We start from the raw sequence: 23,903 nt of genomic DNA, 5'->3' as shown, positions 1-23,903 counted from the left end.
TGAGATCACCTAATCCATGTTTAAGATTACCTAATCTTTAATTAGGATTATATTGAATCCATGTTAATATGTTTTGGAGATCACCTAATCCCTGTTTAAGATTACCTAATCCTACACTTAATCTCTCTTTGGGATTTCCTAATCTCTGTTTGGGTTTACCTAATTCAAGCTAATCCTTATCTCAGATCACCTAACCCTATTATAAGATCACCTAATCCCTCTTTGTAATTACCTGATTCAAGTAAGTCTTTTAGAGATTAGCGAATCCTTTTATTAGATTATCTAATCCCTCTTTGGGACCAACTTATCCTCATTTGAGATTATATAATCCCTAAGATTTTTTCTTCCAATTCACATCATTAACTGAAATCGCTGGGCGGGGAACGCCTCCGGCGTTCCCTGTACCGCCACTTACCAGAGGTTTTCCTTTTTGTTAAAAAGGAACGCCGGAGGCGTTCCCCGCCCAGCGATTTCAGTTAATGATGTGAATTGGAAGAAAAAATCTTAGGGATTATATAATCTCAAATGAGGATAAGTTGGTCCCAAAGAGGGATTAGATAATCTAATAAAAGGATTCGCTAATCTCTAAAAGACTTACTTGAATCAGGTAATTACAAAGAGGGATTAGGTGATCTTATAATAGGGTTAGGTGATCTGAGATAAGGATTAGCTTGAATTAGGTAAACCCAAACAGAGATTAGGAAATCCCAAAGAGAGATTAAGTGTAGGATTAGGTAATCTTAAACAGGGATTAGGTGATCTCCAAAACATATTAACATGGATTCAATATAATCCTAATTAAAGATTAGGTAATCTTAAACATGGATTAGGTGATCTCAAAAAGGATTCCCTTAGATTAGGTAATCCCAAAGAGGGATTAGGTAATCTTTAATAGGGATTAGGTAATCTTTAATAGGGATTAGGTAATCCCAAACAAAGATTAGGTGATGGTCCCAAAATGATTAATAAATAGACTAGGAAATGTAGAATAAGATCAAGCTAGCGTTGTCCCAAAAGCGATTGTAAAGAAAAGAAAAAAAGACACGAGCGTATTCAATTGAAGAACAAGAATCCAAGATCCTAAAGAGAAACCCTATATCGGATTCCTCTTGCATTTGGCCTATAAATTGGCAAGAAAAGATTCCATTTCTTCATAATGTTTAAAACCAACGGCGACGATGTATGAATGTGACGATTGCGAAAAGACCTTTTCCACAAAAGCAACTACAATCGCCATGTTGCAAAAGCCCACCCTGAAGAATCTGAAGAGGAAGAAGATGAGGATCATCCAGACAGTGAGTCAATGTCCAATGATGAAGATTCTGATGACAGTGAACAATCTCAAGGTGATGAAGAAACAATAAATATCTGGGAGACCATGTTCAACGAATGCGAAGAGACTGGTTTATCAATTAATGAAATTTATAAATACAAGATCCTTTTTCTCCGGCAATGAAAAAGAATATGACTCATAAAGCCATCATGCAAACTTTGCAAAGAGTTAGAGACGAAGAAGATATGGACTTTGAGGAAGCATTGGATTTTGCTATTGAAAAACGTCGGTTTTTGATTCATCGACAAATATTTCAATTTTCAAATGATGAAATGAAAGAATGAAACGAATCGATCTCTGTAATGGACACTTGTATTTTCATTAAAGCTCTGAATATATTGCTCTCTGATTAGATTATACTTGTATTTTATTTCTTTTATTCTTTGGGTCAATCATTTCACCCGAGGTCAAGTATTTAGCGTAAGGTAGGGTTACTGAAACATCATGATAATATATATGATGCTTTAAGTTTCAGATACGTTGTTTAAGACTAAAAGTAACAGGACAAGGATGTCAGCACTAACAAAAAGCTAGAATAAATGTATAAATATAAATGAAATGGAGTATTGTAATAACAAAATGACCAAGGCATCAGTAATCGTGATTAAAGAAAACAATGATGTCCTATTTTTATTGTAAAGAATGAATTTGGGAACGTTCGCTTTTTGAAAGTCTTCAAGGTATTTTATTGAAGTTATTTGAGGCTTTCGTCAAGCTCAACTGCCTTAATATAAGAAAGACTAAAAAAAGTGAGTTACTTTTAAGGCTTTGCTGAATGGGAGTATTATCAAGTTAATAGCGAAGATGTACTCAATGTACCATCACGCTCACTACAAAGATAAAAAGAGACTGGTCCCAATTCAATCAAAGAAAGCAAAAGGTGTAAAGAAATATACCCAACGAAAGAAAATCGAACAGGTGGATTATCTTAACACGCTGATTTATTATATTGATGACATTCATTTTTCTATAAGAGATCGATACATATGTAAAGACAACAATTTGATTATTTCATTAGCTTTATTTATTTATTTTATGTAACGGTATATTATGAGTAATAAAATAATTTAACAATTTAAGTATTTTAAAATTAATTGTTTCAAATTTCTGACCCATTGTTCATCAACTAAGAGTTCTTGTTTGGAATATTTGATTTCACCATTCATCTGTAGCGTATTGTTGCAAATTTCGTTGGCTTCCTCTTCATCGACCACTTTAAGGAGATTCGAAAATGCATCTTCTACAAATTGCTTAGTCTCCGTTGTGAGACAGTAGTGATGAAGTTGACTTGGGTAGTCCTCCAAACATCCTTCGCACATTTCTCGCCGCACTTGCAAGACTTTTTCTCGCATGATCTTAAAAAACACGTCTTGCATTTCATTCTTGAACTTCTTTCGTTTCCATTCCAAAAGATAACCAGTGACATTAGCGATGAGAAGATCAGCTTTGTCAGGAGAGAAAATGATTGAGTTGGTATGTTGCCCACTAAGTTTTTGAGTTATGATAAAGAATTCCTCTTCTTGATCAAAGTAGTTTTCAACATTGAAATTTAAGGTTCGGTCATTCTTCCACCTTGAAATTCTGCTCTTGAAACACCGTTTCTTCTTTGGAGCATCTGAACAGGATAAACTTCTTTTTTGATTTGGTGTTGCCATTGTTTAACAGAGAGATACGTAAAAAAGATAAATCCAAGGGAGTAGATAAATCCAAGGGAGTAAAGAAATCCTATAGTAGTGAAACTAGTCCAGATCTTAGAGCAAACTCGAACGAAGCTCATTTTTCTCGCTAATGAATAAGACAGAATATTTACCCATAGCTTAAATTAGATTTTTGGGAGCACATTTTCAGCATTATTTTTCACATATTGAGTCATTTTTCACACAATGAGTCGTTTTCACACATTGAGTTGTTTTTCACACATTGAGATGTTTTTCACACCTTGAGTCACTCACTTTGAGCATGCTGTGCCAGAACTATCATAATCATACCTTTCATATGGTGTTATTGTCAACAATGTACTCACTTTCTGTAGTGTCACTCACTTTCTGTAGTGTCACTCACTTTCTGTAGTGTCACTCACTTTCTGTAGTGTCACTCACTTTCGGCATTGCTGGAGGTGTTAAAAATGTGCCAGCTCTCTCCATATCTTACTACTCCTTCATGAATGATTCTGGGAGTATATAGTGATACAGTCTTTTACAAGTTTATTTCTTCTCCAAATGATGTTCCCATAGAAACAATCGGAATCACAAAACCCAGCCGTTGTAGGCAGGATAGCATAGGATTACATAGTCACTTTCCATCTGCCAAGCGAAGACTCGACTTCAAATACTTGTAGTTACATTTCCAACGATTCAAAAATGTAAACTGCATGTTTTAAACTTATTTATGACCATGGCTATCAAAAAAGTTCCAATATGGCCATTTTATTTGTTTACATGTTCCAGAAAGTCTCAGTTTCCAAGATAAATGAGTTTTTTCTGCCCATGATGAGTAAGAATAAGGTGTATGGTCTTTCATCTTTAAAGTCCAAATACCTTCGGGGTTCTCATCCCAATTGAAAACAGTCATAAATTCCCATTCACGGAAAGCATAATGTCTTCCTCTACCATGAAAATAGTCTCTTGGTCTTTGTAATAAAAGGTTTGATTCTGTTCCTTGAGGTGAAATCAACTTGATCGAATGTTTTCCACGGTTGCCACGGTAACCTTGTTTTGATAATCTCAACGATACAATAGCGTGAACATGTTCGAGTTTATTTATACAAACACCATTTGTACTTTGGCTGAAGGGAATTTTACTGATAATTTCACTTTGTGATCTTGGTACGCGATGTAACCCCACATATTTGACTGGCGTTTCGTAAACCTTCCGTGTGTCTGCTGTTTCCAGTTAGGGTCACGGGCTGCATCTACCAAAGCTTTTGCATCTAAAGAACCAAACCCGAAATTTTCATTAACAATTAGACCAGCACCATTCTCTTTCCATCCTGAATCAGAAGGATGAACTTTTCTTGACGTGTGAACAATCAAATGTTGTAAATCTCTCCAAGTTAACTTTGGATTGGCTTCCAAAACTAAAGCAAATATTCCTAAAATAGAAAAAAAAAGGAATTTTGAAACTACTTCGAAACTACTGCAAATCTTATGAAACTACCTCGCTTAAGAAACGTTATCCGTTCTCCTTACAACTGATGGAATCGTATCAGAAAACGTTAAAGATTGCCCCTATTAGTAAATGTTTTCCGTAAACAACAGAGTGGAAGGTCCGGAACACACTTCTCTTAACCAGTAAATTTAGGCTCAGCATCGACTCTTTTAGTCTGTACACAGACCCGATATCTACACCTAATTTCAAAATTCATTGTCGTAGAGGGTCTGTTGTCATTGTTTTTTTTCTCTGATTTGACACTGTTCAAACCGCGATGGAGTGCGGGTGGAGAAGTGTTGCTATTTGTAAATCATATTTCATCACAGGTTCCCCTACGGGGATTCTTTTATCAAACAGACAATGCGCACATAGTGTATTACGAAACGATAAACGTGAGATACACTCTGGTACGGCTATTTATAACTGTATGAAATCTTAAACCTTACGTTGTTCATTTACGCAACATCAACTATCAAATCGAAACTTTCTTAAGAATATCTGAAGTGTGGGATCTGCATCATGTCGTTCTTTATTTGTTTTCAATTTCAGTCCCTTTTTTTTCTTATAGGATTGTTCTTATAAAAAACTTATTGTAAAATACTAACCGGCTGCCAGAGGAGCCGCTGCTGATGTTCCAGTATGCAAGTCTGTGCATTTTTTGTGCAAATCTGTCGTCACAATCTGTAAATCACGGCGTTCACGGGATGTTTCACCACTGCTAAAAGTCACGGCCAGCGTTCCCGGACATGGCTCTGAATACCACGGTTTATGCCCGCAATTGTTGACAGCGCCAATCGAAATGGTATAAGGTGAGTTGATGTAGCCATCGCAAGAACAATAATCGAATAAGCCACCGCCATTTCCTGTGGCCCACACAAAGATGGATCCAAGTCCATTTCGACCCTTTGAAATACCTTGAACAAAAGAATCACAAAAAGTCACAGAGCTGATTTCTACTCAGTCAAACTATTTGTCAGCAAACCTCTATATACTTAAGTAAAGTTCATTGAAGAATTTTAGTTCAGAAAAGAGGATGCAAAAATAGGAATCAACTTCTTTTCTATCAAAGATGAATAGAGACGTACCTTCAGAAAGAGCTCTTCTTGTCAACCTTCCAGGTCCGTCCACCGTGTATCCATCATCATCAGGGCCCCACGAACTGCTATAAATATCAATCAAGTCACGTCTATAAGACAACGAGCCAGCCTCTATCGCATCACTGACCTCTCCGTCCAACATTCGGATACCGGCAACTTGGGCGTTGTAAGCCACGCCACGCCCACATACACCATTATCTCTCTCTGCAGCCACTTCGCCTGCACACCTAAAATGGGAATGGATAATTATCTGAAAAACTAATAACCTACACAGTTAAAGGTTTTGTTTTTAAATTGAAGTGATATCGTTTGCTTACTCATCAATTTTAATTTACAAGCCTTTTCACATTGAATTGACACGGATGTGGAGCAAGATTGGTCAGAAAGAGGAAAAGAAAAACAATTTTTTGTTTATTCAGCACAAGATAACAATAGGGAGACGCCGTCCTAATACGAAATATGTGGCTGATATGAAATGGGAACACTTTTGTAAAAATAAAACCTTTAAAATAAACTTCCTTTACAATGATTTTCGTTTAGGCTGTTTTACACGGTAAATCACTTATAGGGAAGAGAAAGAAAACCGTTCGAATTCGCTAAATATAGCTTAAAAAAATGGGCTTTTCCAGAAATAGTCCGTGCCCCCCCCTGTTGAGGATGTCGGATAACCAGGGGTTAATGATTTTTGTTCAAAAGTGAATATCCAGGGGGGTTAAATATCTACAAGGGAGCAGATATCCAGGGGGTAAAGTGTCTTTTCAAGTAAAAAGTACAATATCCAGGCGTAAGCATCTTTATAAAAGAGGATATCCAGGGGGGTTGAGCATATTTTTGAGAGTGGACATCCAGGGGGTCTTCACTAATAAAGTAGGATATCCAGGGGGTTTGATACTTCGAAAAATCAATATCCTCAACAGTGGGGGTAAATTTTTTTTCTGGAAAAGCCGAATATATCGCAGACGTAACATGGTATTACCTTGTGCCGTGTTTGTTCAAATCATCTGGTGTTTCTCTTGGAATCGGGTCCCTCGAATACGGTCTTGAATTGAAATTAAAGCTACTAACATTGTTGAAATTTCGTTTCAAATCAGGATGAGTATATTCTAAACCGTCATCCAAGATGGCCACCACAACGCCTCTACCAGTAATTCCTTCTCTCCAGACCGGTTCAACATTAATATCGTACAATTCACCATTACATAAATGTCTTGTTTGTCCTAAAATCAAAAACCACAACAAAACTTTGATCATTACAAGGTGAAAGTATATCCCTTTTTTTATAAAACCCATTTTTTGGAAAACGAGGCTAAATTTTAACCAAAAAATAAGAACAAATTAAGAACAATACGAACTTCAGATTAAAATACATAAATACAATGCTCAATTTAAGCAAAAGATCCCAATATTTAGAACATTTTAAAACCATTCAAGCCTGAAATCTTGAAAACATATGATGGGGGCATGGCATGACCCCCCCCCAGCCCGCAGGGGGGGGGCTTTTGAATTCCAGAGGGTACCTTTGATCTCTGGGGGTATCTAACTTTTATGCAGTAAGGTCTGGGGGCTTGGGAACTATATTTTATCTTGCCTTTATCTAACTATCATTATTCTTTTTAATTGTAAAAATATACAATTTTTTCATTTCTTGGCATATACTCAAGTCACAGGGGGTACCAATCACAGGGGGTACCTAAAAATCAGGGGGTACCTATTTTCTTAGGGGGTACCTATTTTCTTAGGGGGTACCTATTTTCTTAGGGGGTACCTAAACCCCTGGTCCATGCCATGCCCCGGGGGGGGGGGGGGGGGGGGGTAAAAAGCCTCCGCAAAAATTCCTTATAATAATTTTTCTGACTCGGCCGCAGACTATGGGTTCATCAATTAAGTTGACCGCTCAAGCTTTGGTTAGATATTCCCGCTTGTAAATCAAGCTTTGTTCGTTAAAAATAGCAACAAAAAATTTTCCGGCCGGCCGCATCAGAGATTTTTTCCTTCACCCGCATTCTGGAAACACTACACTTTTTTATTTTTGCCTAAGGGAGTGGTCATAAGTATCTACTAGGGGGGGGGGGGGGTGGATGGATTCTAGGGGGGGGGGGGTACGAAATTTTTTTCGAGGGTTTAGGGGGGGTTCCAAATTATTTTTGAGGGTTTAGGGGGGGTCCAATATTTTTTGGGAAACTCAAGAGAAAATGTAGGAAGCCTAATTTCATAGTTTTACGTTTGAAGATTTCAAAAATTTTTCGGCCTTACGGCCGACATCTAATAATTTATCTTATTGGATATATGTACATTTCATATTGCCATTATTTGGGCATCATCGCCTTGCCCTTTTGGTTTGTAACATTGAGCTAGGTGAGTATGGAGCGGTATCCGTGTCAAAAACATCCAGTTTAGATAACGGTCGGAGGTTTGTAACTGATTGGGTCGATTTGAAAGGTGATTGGGTCGGTTTACATAGTGATCGGGTCGGTTTAAAAGACAATCGGGTCGGTTTGAAAGGTGATTGGGTCGGTTTGAAAGGTGATTGGGTCGGTTTAAAAGGTGATCGGGTCGGTTTAAAAGGTGATCAGTTTAAAGATCGATTGGGTCAGTTTAAGACGCGATTGGGTCAGTTTAAGACGCGATTGGGTCAGTTTGAAAAAGTTGGCCAGTTCAAAAGTCGACTAGGTCAATTTTAAAGTCAATTAGTCAGTTTAAGATATGATCGGGTCGGTTCAGAAGTCAATCGTAATTTACAAATCAATCGAAAAAATCGCCGGTTACAGTGCCGGATTTTCGGGCAATCGGATTACGATTTTTCGGATTTTTGTAAATCTGGTCTGTAGATTTGATGTACAGCCTGGAAAATAGTAAAAGAGAAATTTTGGAAAAGATTTCTAAAAGAAAAGTGAAATGTGACATTCTCCAGACCAGACTTAGAGGATTGAGTAATCCGATTCCCGGGAAAATCCAAAAAAAACCGGCGACTTAAACCGGCACTCCTTCCGATTGATCTTAAAACTGAGTAGAAAACTAAACTCACTCAATCACTTGTTAAACCGACCTGATCACCTTTAAAACCAACCCGATCACCTTTTAAACCGACCCAATCACCTTTCAAACCGACCCGATCGTCTTTTAAACCGACCCAATCACTATGTAAACCGACCCAATCACCTTTCAAACCGACCCAATCACCTTTCAAACCGACCCAATCAGTTACAAACCTCCGACCGTTATCTAAACTGGATGTTTTTGACACGGATACCGCTCCATAGTGAGGGAAGTAGATTAGTGGCTCTCACAGCTCATCAGAGTGGTTTGAAAAAGTAATTCTTAAAAGAAATTTGTCAAAACAAAGTGTCTTTTTAGCTAAAATGGTGGTGAAAAATATTGAAATTTTCGCCCGTCGGCGCAAACCATGGTTGCGCCTCCTTAGCATCTGCTAATGTCAAAACACCTTATATTCAAATTACAAAAAGCAAATTCCAAGTTTCTTGACTCAAAGATTCCGGGCGTTACTTTCAACCATACTGCTCTTACAGTTTAATATTTTCACTTAATAATGGAGGGCGCAAGTAAGGACAAAAAATACCAGGGGCGCCAATTTCAAAGTTTGCACCCCCGAAAATTAAGCCAGGTCGCTACTGGGGAAAATAAGCCGTATTTTTTTCCAAATTTTACAGAAGCTCAGAGAAAACCACTTGATGATTCTTGTCTTAACCCTGTTATACTTTAATTTAACAGGGCTAAACTATCTCCCTTACCTTATTTTGACATAAAAAACTGTCATACAAACAAATAATACTCTTTGTACCGCATCTGGATGAATTCTTTTTCGCATAAAAATTTTCTTAGTAGGGGGGGGGGGTGCGAAAAAATATTGGGCCTTATTTTTTGGATTTTTCAAAATATCCTCCACCCCCCTCTAGTAGATACTTTATGACCGCTCCCTAAGGTTGAATGTTTCTTCTTTCAGAGGCGCACTAACCTGTATTTTTCAAGAACCATTGTTTTTTATAATCAGGGTCAGATCTTATATAACCTCTTTTCTTCCTGTTTAGAATTTGTTCTTGACGTGCGTACAAAACCTTATCGTGAACAACGATTTTCTTGTGATGCTCGTCTGAAGTTCTATTCAAACCACTCTCCAATGTTTTGTGTTGGACCACGTGGATGTTCTTGAGACTCCCAACTGGTCCATGGTAATGTAAATCTAATTCTTCTGTTACCTAGTAAATTCATTGAAAATGGTCATTTCTAGTTGTTCTCAAAAAAGTAAAGTTGAAGTGCTTTTGTACGATACCTAAAATGTATGCTCAACGACCGTTAGCACGGATAGCGAAAACCCTTAAGTTTCTTTTCGCCTACATTTTTAACACCGGATTTTCACTTATAAAGCTTTGTGGGAATTGTAACAAATAAACCAACTACACGTTCTTTTTATAAGAACCCAGTTTGTAAGAACATTGAGGCTGAAATTCGTCAAAAATCAAGAACATCGTAAGAACATGCCCAGCCTCAGGGGCTCAGTTAGGAAAAATATTACAAGAAATACAATTTTTTCCTTTTTTCAAGCAGTTTTAACCGAACTTAGTAATGGATTTTCTAAAATCGAGAGTCAAATATTGTCCAAATTTTACCAATTTTAAGTGTCTTTATTTTGCATGATATTGTCAATTTAGTAGAGTAGTTCGAAAAATTAAGAACGCATTTAAGAACATTTTAGGCTATAAAATTGCTAAAAAAATAAGCACATCCAGGCTCAGCCAAATTTTAGGTGTTCTAATTAAAAATAACGTGTATTTCTTAACAATATTATTGTCTCAGAAGCGCCAAAAATTATCAATTATTTAAAAACAGAAGCTGAGCCAGGAGACTCAAACTGCTAAACAATCTTAAAACAGCCTAGTTTGAAAGATCGAAATTTGGTCAAAACTGGTCAAATTTTTTAGTCCCGGTAAGGGTCCAAAGCTCGAAAGTCGGGCGGCACCCCCCCGTCAGCTCGCAACCCTAGTACCCTACCCCCCCCCCCCCGGGACAGGGGTATGAAATCTGAGGTATACTAACCTTTCTGACAGTATCCGGGTGGTCATCGATAACCTCTACAACCCATGTATTTGTATATTTGCCAGTACCATGGTGATGCAATGTTGCAAATATTGTTATGTACAGGCTAGTCAAGATAAAGCTGAATGTCCAAATTGTCCTCATTTTCAATTATACTGAAAAATAGATGCCATTATTCTTACTAAGATTTCGATGTTATTCTGATAAATAGTGTAATTATCACAGGAGATAATTGGAGAATCAACTATCTAATACTTCGAGTTTGGAGTGGAGTGAAGTTTTCATTTTATACGAAAAGAAGTTAGCATATCCTTTTTTTTTGCTTTTCTCATAGAGCATAAACTATCGTTGGAGCCTGCAGAGTTATAAAGCTTAGGATAAAATTTCCAAATGAATATAAACAAACATGAAATATTCCAATAAAAAAACAATGGTGGAAAACTGTTGAACATAACATTTTGTGGGTGTGTCTCTATATCTTAACCTTAAATGGAATTCCATGTATTTCAGACTTTTCAAACGTTCACCTTGGTACTTTGTCTTTGTACAACGTCCATATAACGTTAGATGAACGTTGGAACAACGTTTTGTGCCAGCTGGGGTACAGGGAGTTTTTGTCAATACACGCTTTTTTTTATAAGAATACACTTTATAAGAATGATGATGAAAATGGCCAAAAAATTAAGAATAATGTTAAGAATATCACCATCATGGAATTTGGCTACTCAAGCTAAGAATGTAATTTTTAGAGCATTTTCAATAATAAATTGCCAATTATCCCCAAGTAAGGCTCACTCCTTTCACAAAAATGTCATTTTATGCTTGAGACGTATGTACTAAAATGTTAAATCTAGTCTGAATTAGGATCGTAACCTAAGAATGCTGATGATTTTCCCCCAAAAAAGTTAAGAATATCCATGATGAAATAGATTTACACCATTCTTATAAAAAAAAGCGTGTAGTTATTTGCGTAAAAGACTAAAATTTTTGTCACGTTTCCTGTCCAAATTTTACACTTTAAGGTATCATGATAATTTGGAAAATAATTTCGTTAGAGAGGATTTTGGGTTTCATGTCAGAACAAGAGCTAAGTTCTGGTTGGTAAGTAAAGCAAAGATGAAAGAACTGTATTCACAATTTTGCAATGTAGGAAAGCAAAAATGATGGATACAATTACATTTTGCAATTTTGTGATATCATAATATCTATCAAACTACATTCGTGGGAACTTTTTCCATGATTTTCTCTACTCAGATGTTAAGGTCAAAGAAATCAAAAACACTGAAAAAGAACTTTCAAAATGGTTTTAACCTGGCAATACATTATAAACGTTTTCATTAAATGAGCTGATAAAGTAGGGTAAAAGAATGTGAAACATCATTTTGTCAAAATCTATGCCCAAGTTACCAAGCCGGAAATCTATGCCCAAAACGTAGTAAACCCGGTCAGAATGAACATCCGAAAAAAAATTTCACGTGATTTGAAGCTATTTTTTAAGAATAAATTAGAATATAAGAAGTCAAAGATGATACCACAAAGGACCTACGTGATCATTTTTTCTACGTATCCGCGTGTAGCTTAACTTGTACCTGACGGACAGGGCTTTTTCTAGCACCATTCCTTCCTGAACTGTTTTTACAAATATACCTTCCAGAAATACAAATCCCTTCCAGAAATCATAGAGGAAGATTGAGGTATGTTGAAGTTAATTAAGTACTGCTCCTCCAAGGACCTTACGCCATTTCAATGTATCTAAAAGCTATTATAAAAAGTTAAAGACCAATAGAGTGATAAAAATAGTGCTATATAGCCTTTACAGTTAAAAAGAAGTTTAACACAGTGTCGTTGAACATAAAACAGCGTCAAAAACATCAACGGGAATGTGCGTGTTGGGCTTGCAATTTGGGTAGGATTTAAAACCAGTCAATTAAGAACGCCAGTTTGAAAGTAGGGTGCAACATCGGATGAATAAACACCTTTCAGGCGGCTAAAAAAAGGATAGGCTTGCATAAAAATCCACAATCATCTTCATTCTTTAGTCCAGCCAAAATAAAACAGCAGAAGGCAGATTTGAGGCGGAACATTTCTCCTAAAAAACCTCCCCGAACAAGATGTACAATCTACAGATTTTAAAAGCAAAGCCAAAACACTGTTGTTGATTACTTTACATGATTATTAAGAATGTGTTTACATTTACAAGTCCATTTTTTCTCCTTCAATAGAAAAGGTCAATTGGCCCCTGGTGAGATAAGCTCAAATTGTAAATCCGTTTTTTTCTAACTAACACTTCCATTCGAAGTAAAAACCTCCAACTAAATATAACATTAACATTCCAGGCCATATTTTAGAAAGGCAGTCCGTTGATGCCCAAAAAGGGCACTTTTTCTTGTGTTTTTCTACTAAAAAGGCTGTTATTACCAAAATTTTTAATGATTTCAGGAGGGACAGTGTCTGACTACCGGACGCTAAAAGAACATGAAAAATGGCCTACATTCCAAAGAAGCAAAAGAAAGCGTCAAAAATAAGATCCCTAATCATAGCAGACTTGTAATTTACTGTAAATTATGGCTAAAATACCAAAATAAAGTCAATAAATCTGAGAAAATAACCAGTTTGTTACACCTGTCAGCTTCAAAGTATTATTTTGATGTAAAAGTAAAAGTAAAAGAAGGTCTGAAAACAATCCAGGAAAATCCTCATGTAAATCCTATCTGTTCAAAGTAAGCTGGACAAGACTGGGTACCATGTTACTTGTGTCTTCTCTTAAACTGTACTGGTAACTAGTGCAAGCATGAAAAGGTCAAAAACGAGACTATGTTCCAACATGCACTCACCACAAATAGGCTATAAGTCAAAACCACTCCAAGGATTTTTATATCGAAAAAAATGAATGAATTGACTCGACAAGAAAATAGAATGGAAGAAAAAAGCGAAATTCATTCAAAACCCAATGTTGTGACGTTATGTTGATTTAGTATTAAAGTTGTGCAAGGAAGATAAGTACATGAAAAGTTACCATGTTTAAGCCAATCAAATCCATAAGGTAAACCTTCGCACATAAATGACGTCATTCTCGCATTATAGTAACGTTATACTCTAGGCGCATACATACATTTTGTAGCAGAGAGAATTTTCTCTAACTATTTAAAGCAGGCCGGCAAGTTTTGTAGTAGTACAAATTGCATGGACACCGCCAAGCCGGTTAAATTGAGGGGCCAACATTTTTTTATTTTCGCACCTTCTACACGCCTTAAAACGCTATTTAATTGGATAAAATGTGACTATTAAGTTCAAATCTTTAAAAAGTGACAAAAAAAGAAATTTGTCTGCAAAAAGTAGGGGGGGGCTCCTCGCGGACACCTTTCTTACTCCCCCAATTATAAATTTCACCTGGGATTAAATGAATTCATGTTACCCAACTATGGCCTTTCAATATCAATACAGAGCCGAACAAGCAATGAAGCCAATAATCCAGAAGCCACGTCCAACCAAATCATATTAAAAATCTTTCCTTACTTTTGGAGCCTTGAAAGCTTTTAACCGCTCTAAAATTCAAAAAATGTATCGAACAATCTTGTTATGACGTGCAAAAGGTTTTATCTCAACAACCAGACTTGAAAACCAAATAACATACAGAACTATCTTTGTTTTGAGTGACATTAATAAAAGTGACCCCAAGTAGAAAACACATCAATTTTCTCAGCCAATCAATGAAAGTAGAGATTACGTAGCCAAAACGTTTTCTCGCTCGGTGACGTATACAAAGGAATCTTCTTATCAGTCAAGTGCGGAAGGTCGACCTAAAGTAATGAGAGACAACTAAATTATGCCACTTTTCACAGGAGCTACATTTTTATAAGACAATTTTTATGCGAAGCTCGACACTTAGTGTTTTGAGCACTATGGTGACAACAGCAGTCTATGCTCGCTTACCCGAGCCGCATTGATAAGTCCTAGGAAGGACGAAACACGTGTCTGCGGATAGATAAACCACATTTTATAAGAACAGGGCGCTCAATTTAGCTCAAAATCTGGAGGTCAATTTTTCGAATAGGAGCTTAGGAACTTATGAGCGATATAAGAACATTTAAATTACGAAAAAAACAAGAGCACTCGTCAGCGTCCTGAAAGAGCAAAGTATATTATACTCAACGAGACTTTCAATTTTAACACCACCATGCATATTGAGACTGGGGTGACATTAATTCGAACAAGTAAAAGTACAATTTCTCATCAGTAATGGTTCTAAAAAAAACTCTTTAAAGTCAACGAATTTCTTTGACATATCCAAATCAAAAGCTTAGACAGTTGGTTTAAATACATTTCAAGATAAGGAGACTGCGTTACTAATGTTTGTTCCTTTAAACAAGACTTGTAAATCAAAGCTAAGATTTTATAAAAAGAAGAACATTGTAATATTAATTCTCACCAGCGGACCTGTTACCTTCACTCAAAACGTGTTTCATTTAAATATGTTTTCCTCGGATATTGCCTTCGTTTCCTTTGGCAAACAAAACCTCCAAGAAGGAAGAAAAAATGTTGTCACTGATTTTCTCCCAATGAACTTTGTTTGGCCTTCTGCTTGACAAGAATTTTTATTAATTTTTATATCGAGTATTAGGGCATCCTACCTAAAGGTTTTATTGTATCCCCGTTTCATATCAGACACATATTTCATATCAGGACAGTGTCTGCCTATTGTTATATTCTGCTTATATAAGCAAGAGATTTTTTTTTCTTTTCCTCTTTCTGACCAATCTTGCTCCACATCCGTATCAATTCAATGTGAAAAAGGTTGTGAATTAAAATTGATACGCAAACGATATCACTCTTATTTAAAAACAAAACCTTTAAGAAAACATACCGAACCTCAAGAACAAACCTGCTGTAACTGCAACAGTACTGAATCGTCTTTCTCTTTCACCGTTGACAACTTAGAGACATTTTATTACAAGTTTTCAGACCATGGAAGAGACCAAAATCCCGAGGCATATAACTGTTCAATTCTTATTTCAGACACACTTCACTTTTTTGCGTCAATTTTTCAGACAAGGAAGGCTTTCCTGTTTTATTGGACCTAGCCAGTAACGACTACTTTACTCAATACTGTTATGTCTAGTCAAAACTCTATTGCGATCAATTCCATTGATCAGTAAAGCTCAGATGGACCAAACTTTTTTCCTCTCCAATGGACATTGAACATAAAATTCTACGCTGAGTTTATCGTTCATTGACCCTACAACAAACCCACACCATTCTTCTTAAGGCAGTCCCAACTTATCGCCATAATCCATCTTAATCCCTTGCAAAGTCATGTTGTTTTGACGAAAAAGGATGCTTTTTGAAAAGAAAGACGTGTATATTTTGTAATTTTGCGGCGAAAAAAGAAGGCGAGGGATTTGTTGTTGACAAAGTGTAAAATAAACACTTCGTCAACGAAAATGATTCAGAAATAGATTTACAACATCCGCAATATTGTATGTGTGACCAGTACAAAGGCGGACTTAAAATCTGTTAGTTTATGATGTCACAAGCACCATGGCGACGAGCTCGATGATGACTTGCTCCAATGACGGTGCGGAGAAAATGCAGAAGTCTTTAACGTCACCTCAACGATGAAAAAGGGAGACATCTTTTTTAACGAAAGAAAAATCCTTTAACATTGAAGTATCACAATTGAAACCAATCAACTCCTCTTTCTATGTGTGGAGGATTTTTGAAAAAAATTGGCTGGGTACCAAAGAAAACATTGGTTGGAGGGAGGAGCGAGATTAGAAGAGGTTGTAGAGACACAATGTTGATTTCAAAATCACTAATGGTGTGATAATCCAAAAGAAAATGACGTCAATTTAAATGTAAGTGGTAGGGAATGGCAATAGGAGGAGTTTCACAATGACTTACCACTCTCATGAAATTAAAAACATGGAACAAGAGCCGAAAAGATGCGTATAGATTCTTCCTCCAAATCTCGAAAATGACAGTAATAATAATTCGACAAAAGTTCTGATATTACAAAATGTTCACACTTGAAGATTTACAAGCAATCATTACCACACCAAAAACGAATCAAACGATTTTGCGAGCAAAAAGTTACCGAAGATAAAAAATGTTTATTGGTCAACTTCTATTGACATTCGATGGATCTCGGTTGATGTCATATCGATTTCGAATGATACTTTCTTTACTTTAAAGATAAATTGTTATTCAATCGCTTCAATAGATTACCGATCCTCGATTGATCGGCAATCGAACGAATGATTCGATTGACTACACTTTTAAATAATGAGTACACTCAATTGATAAAGGAAACGATATTTGAGCAGAGCCTGTACAAATCTGAGCAGAGCTGTGCGAAACTTCCACGCAAAACCAATCAAATCAGTAATCTATTTCGAAAAACGCTAATTTTTACAAGACTACAATGACCACCAAAACTTCCTCCCTGCTTCAAGTCGTGTTGAACGTCGTGTGTTATCATTGTGTTGTGTTTTGTTGAGAGAAGCAAAAAAGTCAGAATATAAAGCTTTCCTATTAAATATCCTCTTACAAATGGAGTCGCCAGTATGATGGGGAAATCTTAAGCCTCATTTGTCAAAGTGAAGTTTTTATAATAAACAACATGAAAAGGAAGTTTGTAGTTGTGAGCGTGTTTTTTGCTCAAAATTGACAATTTTATGGATCATGTCAGAAACCCACGAACTTGTCTGTCCATACAAATGTTGAGCTTTATTTTAATCTTTTAGCAGAACCGAATCCTATAGAGGAGGCTAATTCATAGGAGCTGAAAGGTTTTAAGGTAGAGAGCCCTGCAAATTTCCTAGGGAAGTTTCAACGGGTGGTTCGTGCATCTGTTACATGCTTCCTTTTATTCAATTTAAACTGGAAAGGTGTACAAATTTGTGCAGATTTCCCTCCAAGAAAGACGATGAAAAAATTGATTTTTGGTCATCATTGAAGTGACATGGGAATTCAAGAAACGTTTTCTATAGTTGTTGCCTTTGTAAAACTTATAATGTCAATTCGCAAAAGAGCTCTCAATCATAAAAGTTGATTACTTCACTGACGTGGAAAAAAATCATGTACTCAAAACACGAAGCTTTCGAAATATGCTAATACAGCATTTTGAACGTTTGACGTAGCCTGGGAATCCAAGGGTTAAACTTTGTTCACAGTCTTCTTTATGATATTTTTGCTGCTTGTTTAACGCTTGGCGCAAGTAACTCGCCTGCAGGGAGATTTTTCCCTGCATTGCAGGTTCAGTCCGATTGGCCAGATTTTGTGCGTATTACTTAGCAGTACTTTCGCGCGTATTTTGATAATTTCGATGCGCACGCATAATTTATTGAAAAAGCTGACCCTGCATTTGGGTTTCCAAAGTTCAGAAAGTCTGTCAACAAGGGTTCACACACAGACTGTTTATAACATTCTGTATCTACCTGCACCAAGCTCTATACTCTTAGAACTTTATGTGAGGTGAGGTATTTTTTGTTTTTTCTAAGATTATGAGCTTGGATTCCCAGGCTATGAATAGCAGTGAAAATTTTTGAATTTGACCTTGCTTATCACAATAACTACAAGGAAGGAAATAGCAGATAGACCATGCGTGGAGTTGTTTACGCAGAGCATATGATAGTTTTGTTGAAAATTGGCGTCAAATTTTCCCTCGGCTTTTCATAGAACTGTCATGAAGCTAAACAAGCTTTCACCGCATTATGCGTTAATATGTTGCTGTGCAAACAACCAATGGTAAACATCAATAGATTATTGAAATCTAAACAGCATAATGATGGTAAAAAAATTAACCTTAAAATCCGAAGCTTTCCAAACGTTTTCTTTCCACTCAATCGCTCATCTCTGCAACAGCTTCTAGACGTATTGCATTGTATTTCAAGACGAGAATGCGGGTTTTCACCTGAAACAAAAAGCAAAATATCAGTTTGCTTGCTAATAACAATGGAGATAATAATAAAGGCTAGCGCATAGTGTCCTTCAGGGTCTCTTCCCCCCCATGCCTAGAATGAAAATTTTCCATTCCCCCCCTCATTTTTCCCCACCCTGCCTCCAAAAATTTTTCTGTCCCCCCCCCTCAAGCATAAAATTAAAAAGCTGTAATTTGATGAACTTAACGCTTATTGTTTTCCCTAAGGTAGTTCTAATTCAAGAATATATGGAAAGGATGGTTGTTTTTAAACCATAATATTAATAAAACTAAGCATTATGCTATATCATCTCATAAAACCAGATTTTTTTCAATTTTGAATTAATTTTGGTGAGTTCCCCCCCATGCCTAGAATGAAAATCCCCCCTCGTCCCCCCCCCTGGCTTCAAAAAAAATTCTTTCCCCCCTATACGTCCTTTTGACCTCAAAACCCATCCCCCCCTGAATCCAGGGAGAGGGGGGGAGGACACTATGTACTAGGACTGAATCTTTAGCCTTTCCAAGTCCAGATTGCTTCGCATTTCAAAATTAATTTAACACTTTCTTACGCTACATATTAAATCAAGAGCTAAAGGCTTCGATGGCCACAATATTAAGAAAAAGTCATTTTTGGGCCTAAAATTCAAAAAGTTAAGAAAAACCGAAGACTCCAAATGTTTTGTATGCTCTTATATAAAAAATGTGTGGCTGCAGTAAACACATTCTTCTCTCATTGGCCGAATTAAAAGCTGACCATAACTCAAGCAAAAAAATGGCGGCTGTGAAAAAAGCTGGTTTCAGGCTTCAAAGATACCAAGCAAAGTAACAGAAACAGAGATATGGCCGATAGATGAATGTATGTTAAAGATCCCTGATTACACAGGTTTACGTTGAGCTAAATAATGGAAATTAGAATGAAAATTATTTCTTCTTTAGTCGAATTCCTACCTCATTACTTCACCTACTTTAGGCGTGCAGAAACTTTCGCAAGGTCGAAAAATCGTTGGATAAAATGAGAATTTTTAACGAAAATTGAGTTGATTAAAAAAGGACAAATACGCCTTGAATTTGATAAAAAGGGTTGTTCATTAATTTTTATAAAGGCGTTAAAAGGGATAATATGCTGAAAATTTCATATTTATTACGATTTTAAAGTTTTATAGATTTTCAAATTTTTAAGAGTTTTTTCATAAACTTTCGCGATAAAAATTTTCAAAGACTTTAACTTTCGCGAAAATCTCGAAAGTTTCTGCGCGCGAAATTTTATACGCCTAAAGGAAATTAGAGTACTGAGAATATCCTGCTACTTGTTTTCGTTACAAAGTAAAGAGTTTAAGTTGAGAAACTGGTAAGAAGTAAATCCATGGATTACTTTTTTAAATGCCTCAAGTTTTGATGTGTCAATCCCTGAACAAATATTCGCTCACAAATTTACGTCAAAAAAAGAAATAATGTTTGTTTAGCTATGACGATTGTGAATTTGAGCGAAATAAAAAATCTTTAAGGAGGAGGAAGCTTCGAGTGATCTTCACTACCGAAATAAATTCCTTTTTTCCAAATTTCGATATACCTTTGCACAAAAGCAAATAGCGAGTTTACGTATCGGAGGATATTGAGGGCGACGGTAAGTGAAGTCGACGGTAAGTGAAGTCGACGCAAAACAAAGTCGATAGTTAATGTACGGCTCTATATTGTCTATTTGCTCACCTAAACAGACGGCTGTATTTTGTTCTTTTTACCGTCGTCGAGCAAAGTTGACGGCAATTTTGGCGACATGTCAACTTTGCTTTATACCATCTCATTCGATTTATTTTGCATACATAAACTCATTAATGCCGTCACCGAGAACGTATGCCAAGATTCGTAACTCCGTTCCCTCGTGGTATTTGAAGCTCGATTTACTTGTTCAAAGTCCCAAAGAAATATCTTTAGAAAATACACGTTTTTTATATAACAACATTCAAAATTTTTGAAGCCTTAGATAAATAAAGCCTCTTTAATTTTTGAGTTTCAAGCCTAGAAATGTTCTTAATATGTTCTTATTTTCACCATTTTGTCAGTATTTTTGTCCACTTTCCTAAGAAATCGAGTGTTTTAAAGTCCCCAAAGCCTAATAATGTTTCTTAAAAAAATGGCTCAATGGGTACCGGGGGTCGTGCGAGTGTGGGACGAGGACTCACACCCATCCTAGCCCAGCAGGACATTAAGAAAGGCCATCCAGCTTCAAGAATGCCCTTTAAACCGGAGATTTAGAAAATTCAAATTATCGGTTCTCCGGATTCTTTCCGGACTTTTCCCCTGCGATGTATCAAAAATTATTTTTATTTACAAGCATTTTAAACCCTAAGTCAACTCTCAGTTCAGTTTTAATATGGGCTTTGCTTGAAAACTCATTGAATAAAAAAATATTTTGGTTAATTTAGAGTGGTAAATAATTGAGCTTTTCAAATTTTAAGGAGAAATTGCTTAAGATAAAAACTCTCATTTTAAGCCCTCGATAGGGGGTTTCCATTTTTTAGATTTTGAAAATTTATCGAATCTTACTTTCTAATTTCTTTCTCAATCAGTTCAATCAAAAGAAATTTTGGCGAACGACCCATTTTTGTTTAATGTTTTAGCTGAAAAAAGAAGGAAAAAAGGGTTTTTAGGAGAAATAGAGACTTAATTGAAAGAAAATTGAATTTGGCGAGAGCTTATTTTGCCGAATGAACTTTAAATTTAAATTTCTTTACGCCAAAATTTCTTTCCTTAAAGGGACTCCTGGGTTGTTGCTCAAAGTAAGTCACTTATACCCCAATATAACATCTCCAACGGCCGCCTTTCTCTACAAAATTGATAATGTTCAAATTAGACAGGCAAATCAAGTTGATTTTATGGAGAAAAAAAACAGAAAGTCGGCAAACTGGCTCTGTAGACAACATTGTGGTCTCCGCCATGACAGTCTGAAGCAAAGGGCTGCAAGGAGAAAAGTAAACCACAGCACAAGAGTCAGTTGCAAGTTTTACACTTTTTCATTACATTTTTGGGGTTTTTGGATCAATACAATATCATGCTCGGAAAAACTCCAATGACCAAGGAGTCCCTTTAAGGTATAATACATAAAGAGGTCTACTGTGGAAGCTACACGCTTTTTTTATAAGAATATACTTTATAAGAATGTTTATGATGAAATTGACCAAATATGGTAAGAATATCACCATCATGGAATTTAGCAACTGAGCCTAAGAACACCGTTCTATATGGCGCGCGGAAGCGCCAATAAATGCTATCTTGTTTAAAACGATACTGTATTTTTAAAACATTACTATCTTCGTTTAAAAACATACTATCTTTTTAAAACAAAACATATATCTTTTTAAAAATATACTATCTTTTTAAAACAATACTATCTTTTTTAAAAACATACTATCTTCGTTTAAAGGTTGTCGAGTTATAGATCAACTAATTTGGCTGATTATAAAAAATTCCGAGTTATAAATCTTTCTTGCCTTGCTTATCCAATTTCCAACGGTGCGCATGCGCATTACGATAACATGTGGTCGATCACCACGTTCTCTCAGCGTCAAATTTCAGTCCCACTAAGGGTTGGAATAATAGGAAAGATCCCTGAAAGATCGAAATTTGGTCAAACTTGGTCAAATTTGTCCCGCTAAGGGTCGTTGAGTCCAGTCCTTTTTAAACCAGCAACTTGTTTCTCGTTAATGATTTCGGTTGGCCTTCCCCTCCTCCTTAACGCCATGTTTATTTGAAACGCTGATATTGCGTTCAATGTGTGTCACTCTACCCCAAGGTACCCACTCTCCAGCGTAGCCCCTATAATTTGGGTAAAAGAGATAAAACCTTACTCGACATTTAAAAAATATATATTTTCACTCGTTAAACTGTTAACTCGGCTTTTCAAACCGTCAGTTTCTTTTTAGATGAAATAGTATGTTTTTAAACGAAGATGGTATGTTTTTAAAAAACAAAGTATTCTTTTAAAAGATAGTATGTTTTTAAACGAAGATAGTATTGTTTTAAAAAGATAGTATGTTTTTAAACGAAGATAGTATTGTTTTAAGAAGATAGTATGTTTTTAAACGAAGATAGTATTGTTTTTAAAAAGACAGTATGTTTTTAAACGAAGACAATATGTTTAAAAAAAAATATTATCGTTTTAAACAAGATAGTATTTATTGGCGCTTCCGCGCGCCATAATTCTATGCTTCAGGCGAGTATTACATGTTAAATCTTAGTTAAATTTCGATCTTAACCTAAAAGAATAGACCTTTTCATAAATTACGTCACGAACATCACTTGCCTCGTTTTCAAACAATTACTATGGTGATTATGGCCCTTGAGACATTAAATGATTTTTTTATGAAAAGAAAGTAGTTTAAATAAAATCCCCTGGGAGTTAATCACCTTGGCAATAATTTCAAAACGAGGCAAGTGATGTTCGTGACGTAATTTATGAAAAGGTCCATGCCGTAAGAATATTTTTTAGGATGATTTTCGCCAATAAGTAAAGAATATCCATGATAAAATGAAAAAAACACCATTCTTATAAAAAAAGAAGCGTGTACCAGAGTACTATAACGTTAAAGCTCTTACTTCGATTTTAGTCCAATGTACCATTCCCACAGATAGGCTTGACAAAACATATGTGAGCATGGTAGTTCGGTTGCTTCTCGTAAAAACAATTCGCAAATGTTACAGCGAAATTCACTGACATCTTGTCCAACAAGCTCGAATCTGTAACTTTTCGCTTCCATTTTTTTCAGTTTTTTGATTTTGCTGTTTTTGTTCTTCTTTTTTTTTGCTATCTTTTGCTATAAAAATAAGACTTTAATTGTGCATTAAAAGTCGAAGGGAATCTTCAGAATTTTAAACTCGTATCTTTCGACAGCAAATATTTCAAGAATGTAGAATTCCAATGTGACCAGAGAAATTATTCATAAATTCAAAAATATAAATGAAAAATATTCGCCTATTTACAAAATATATATTTTTACAAATAATTATACCAAAAATAGATTTTAGATTAGAAATCGGACCCTACAGTGCAGAGAAAATTTTACAAAATTTGAGCAAATTTAAGCGAAAAATCGACCCTTACGGTGTATTTCTTGAGAATTTTTGACCATTTTCAGGCAAAATATGGTCAGATTTTCGAAATTTTACACCCTTAGAGTGCCCTTTCTTTCAACTTTGCTGGTTTCACTTTGGGAAGCATGGAAAATATACCCTTAAAAGCCGCACGTATGGTAGGTTATTTACCTCGAGTGTCCCCCACACCTAGGACAAAATTGTAACAAAAGATCTAGGACCATGAAGCGATTGTGGAGCTGACCGAACGTTCTTTTATATCGTG

The 23,903-nt window shown here is 36.0% G+C and overlaps 1 protein-coding gene across 1 annotated transcript; it reads right to left on the bottom strand.

The window, feature by feature from the left end:
• Window positions 1–3,723: 3,723 nt before the first annotated feature.
• On the bottom strand, window positions 3,724–23,363 carry LOC136808854 (neuroendocrine convertase 1-like). Its single transcript, XM_067065414.1, has 8 exons — window positions 23,144–23,363; window positions 18,436–18,544; window positions 10,633–10,787; window positions 9,554–9,794; window positions 6,557–6,797; window positions 5,569–5,807; window positions 5,089–5,397; window positions 3,724–4,424 (listed from the first exon to the last, which is right to left on the bottom strand). The coding sequence occupies exons 3-8, from the start codon at window positions 10,774–10,776 to the stop codon at window positions 4,093–4,095; spliced, it is 1,506 nt and encodes a 501-aa protein (XP_066921515.1). The 5' UTR covers window positions 10,777–10,787; window positions 18,436–18,544; window positions 23,144–23,363; the 3' UTR covers window positions 3,724–4,092.
• Between the last annotated feature and the right edge of the window lie 540 nt (window positions 23,364–23,903).

Source organism: Clytia hemisphaerica, unplaced genomic scaffold (assembly GCF_902728285.1).
Source record: "Clytia hemisphaerica strain Z4C2 unplaced genomic scaffold, Clytia hemisphaerica genome assembly, whole genome shotgun sequence".
NCBI classification, from domain to species: Eukaryota; Metazoa; Cnidaria; class Hydrozoa; order Leptothecata; family Clytiidae; genus Clytia; species Clytia hemisphaerica.
The sequence above is the reverse complement of the archived record's forward strand: the minus strand, read 5'-3'. Positions and strand labels throughout refer to the sequence as shown.

Bases quoted from the DNA above. Each gene is read 5' to 3' on its own strand.
- LOC136808854 (XM_067065414.1), bottom strand. From the start codon at position 10,776: ATGAGGACAATTTGGACATTCAGCTTTATCTTGACTAGCCTGTACATA. The intron at 5,808-6,556 runs GTAATACCATGT...TTCCCATTTTAG, and splicing joins TTGAACAAACACGGCACAAG to GTGTGCAGGCGAAGTGGCTG. The intron at 5,398-5,568 runs GTACGTCTCTAT...CTTTTGTTCAAG, and splicing joins AAGAAGAGCTCTTTCTGAAG to GTATTTCAAAGGGTCGAAAT.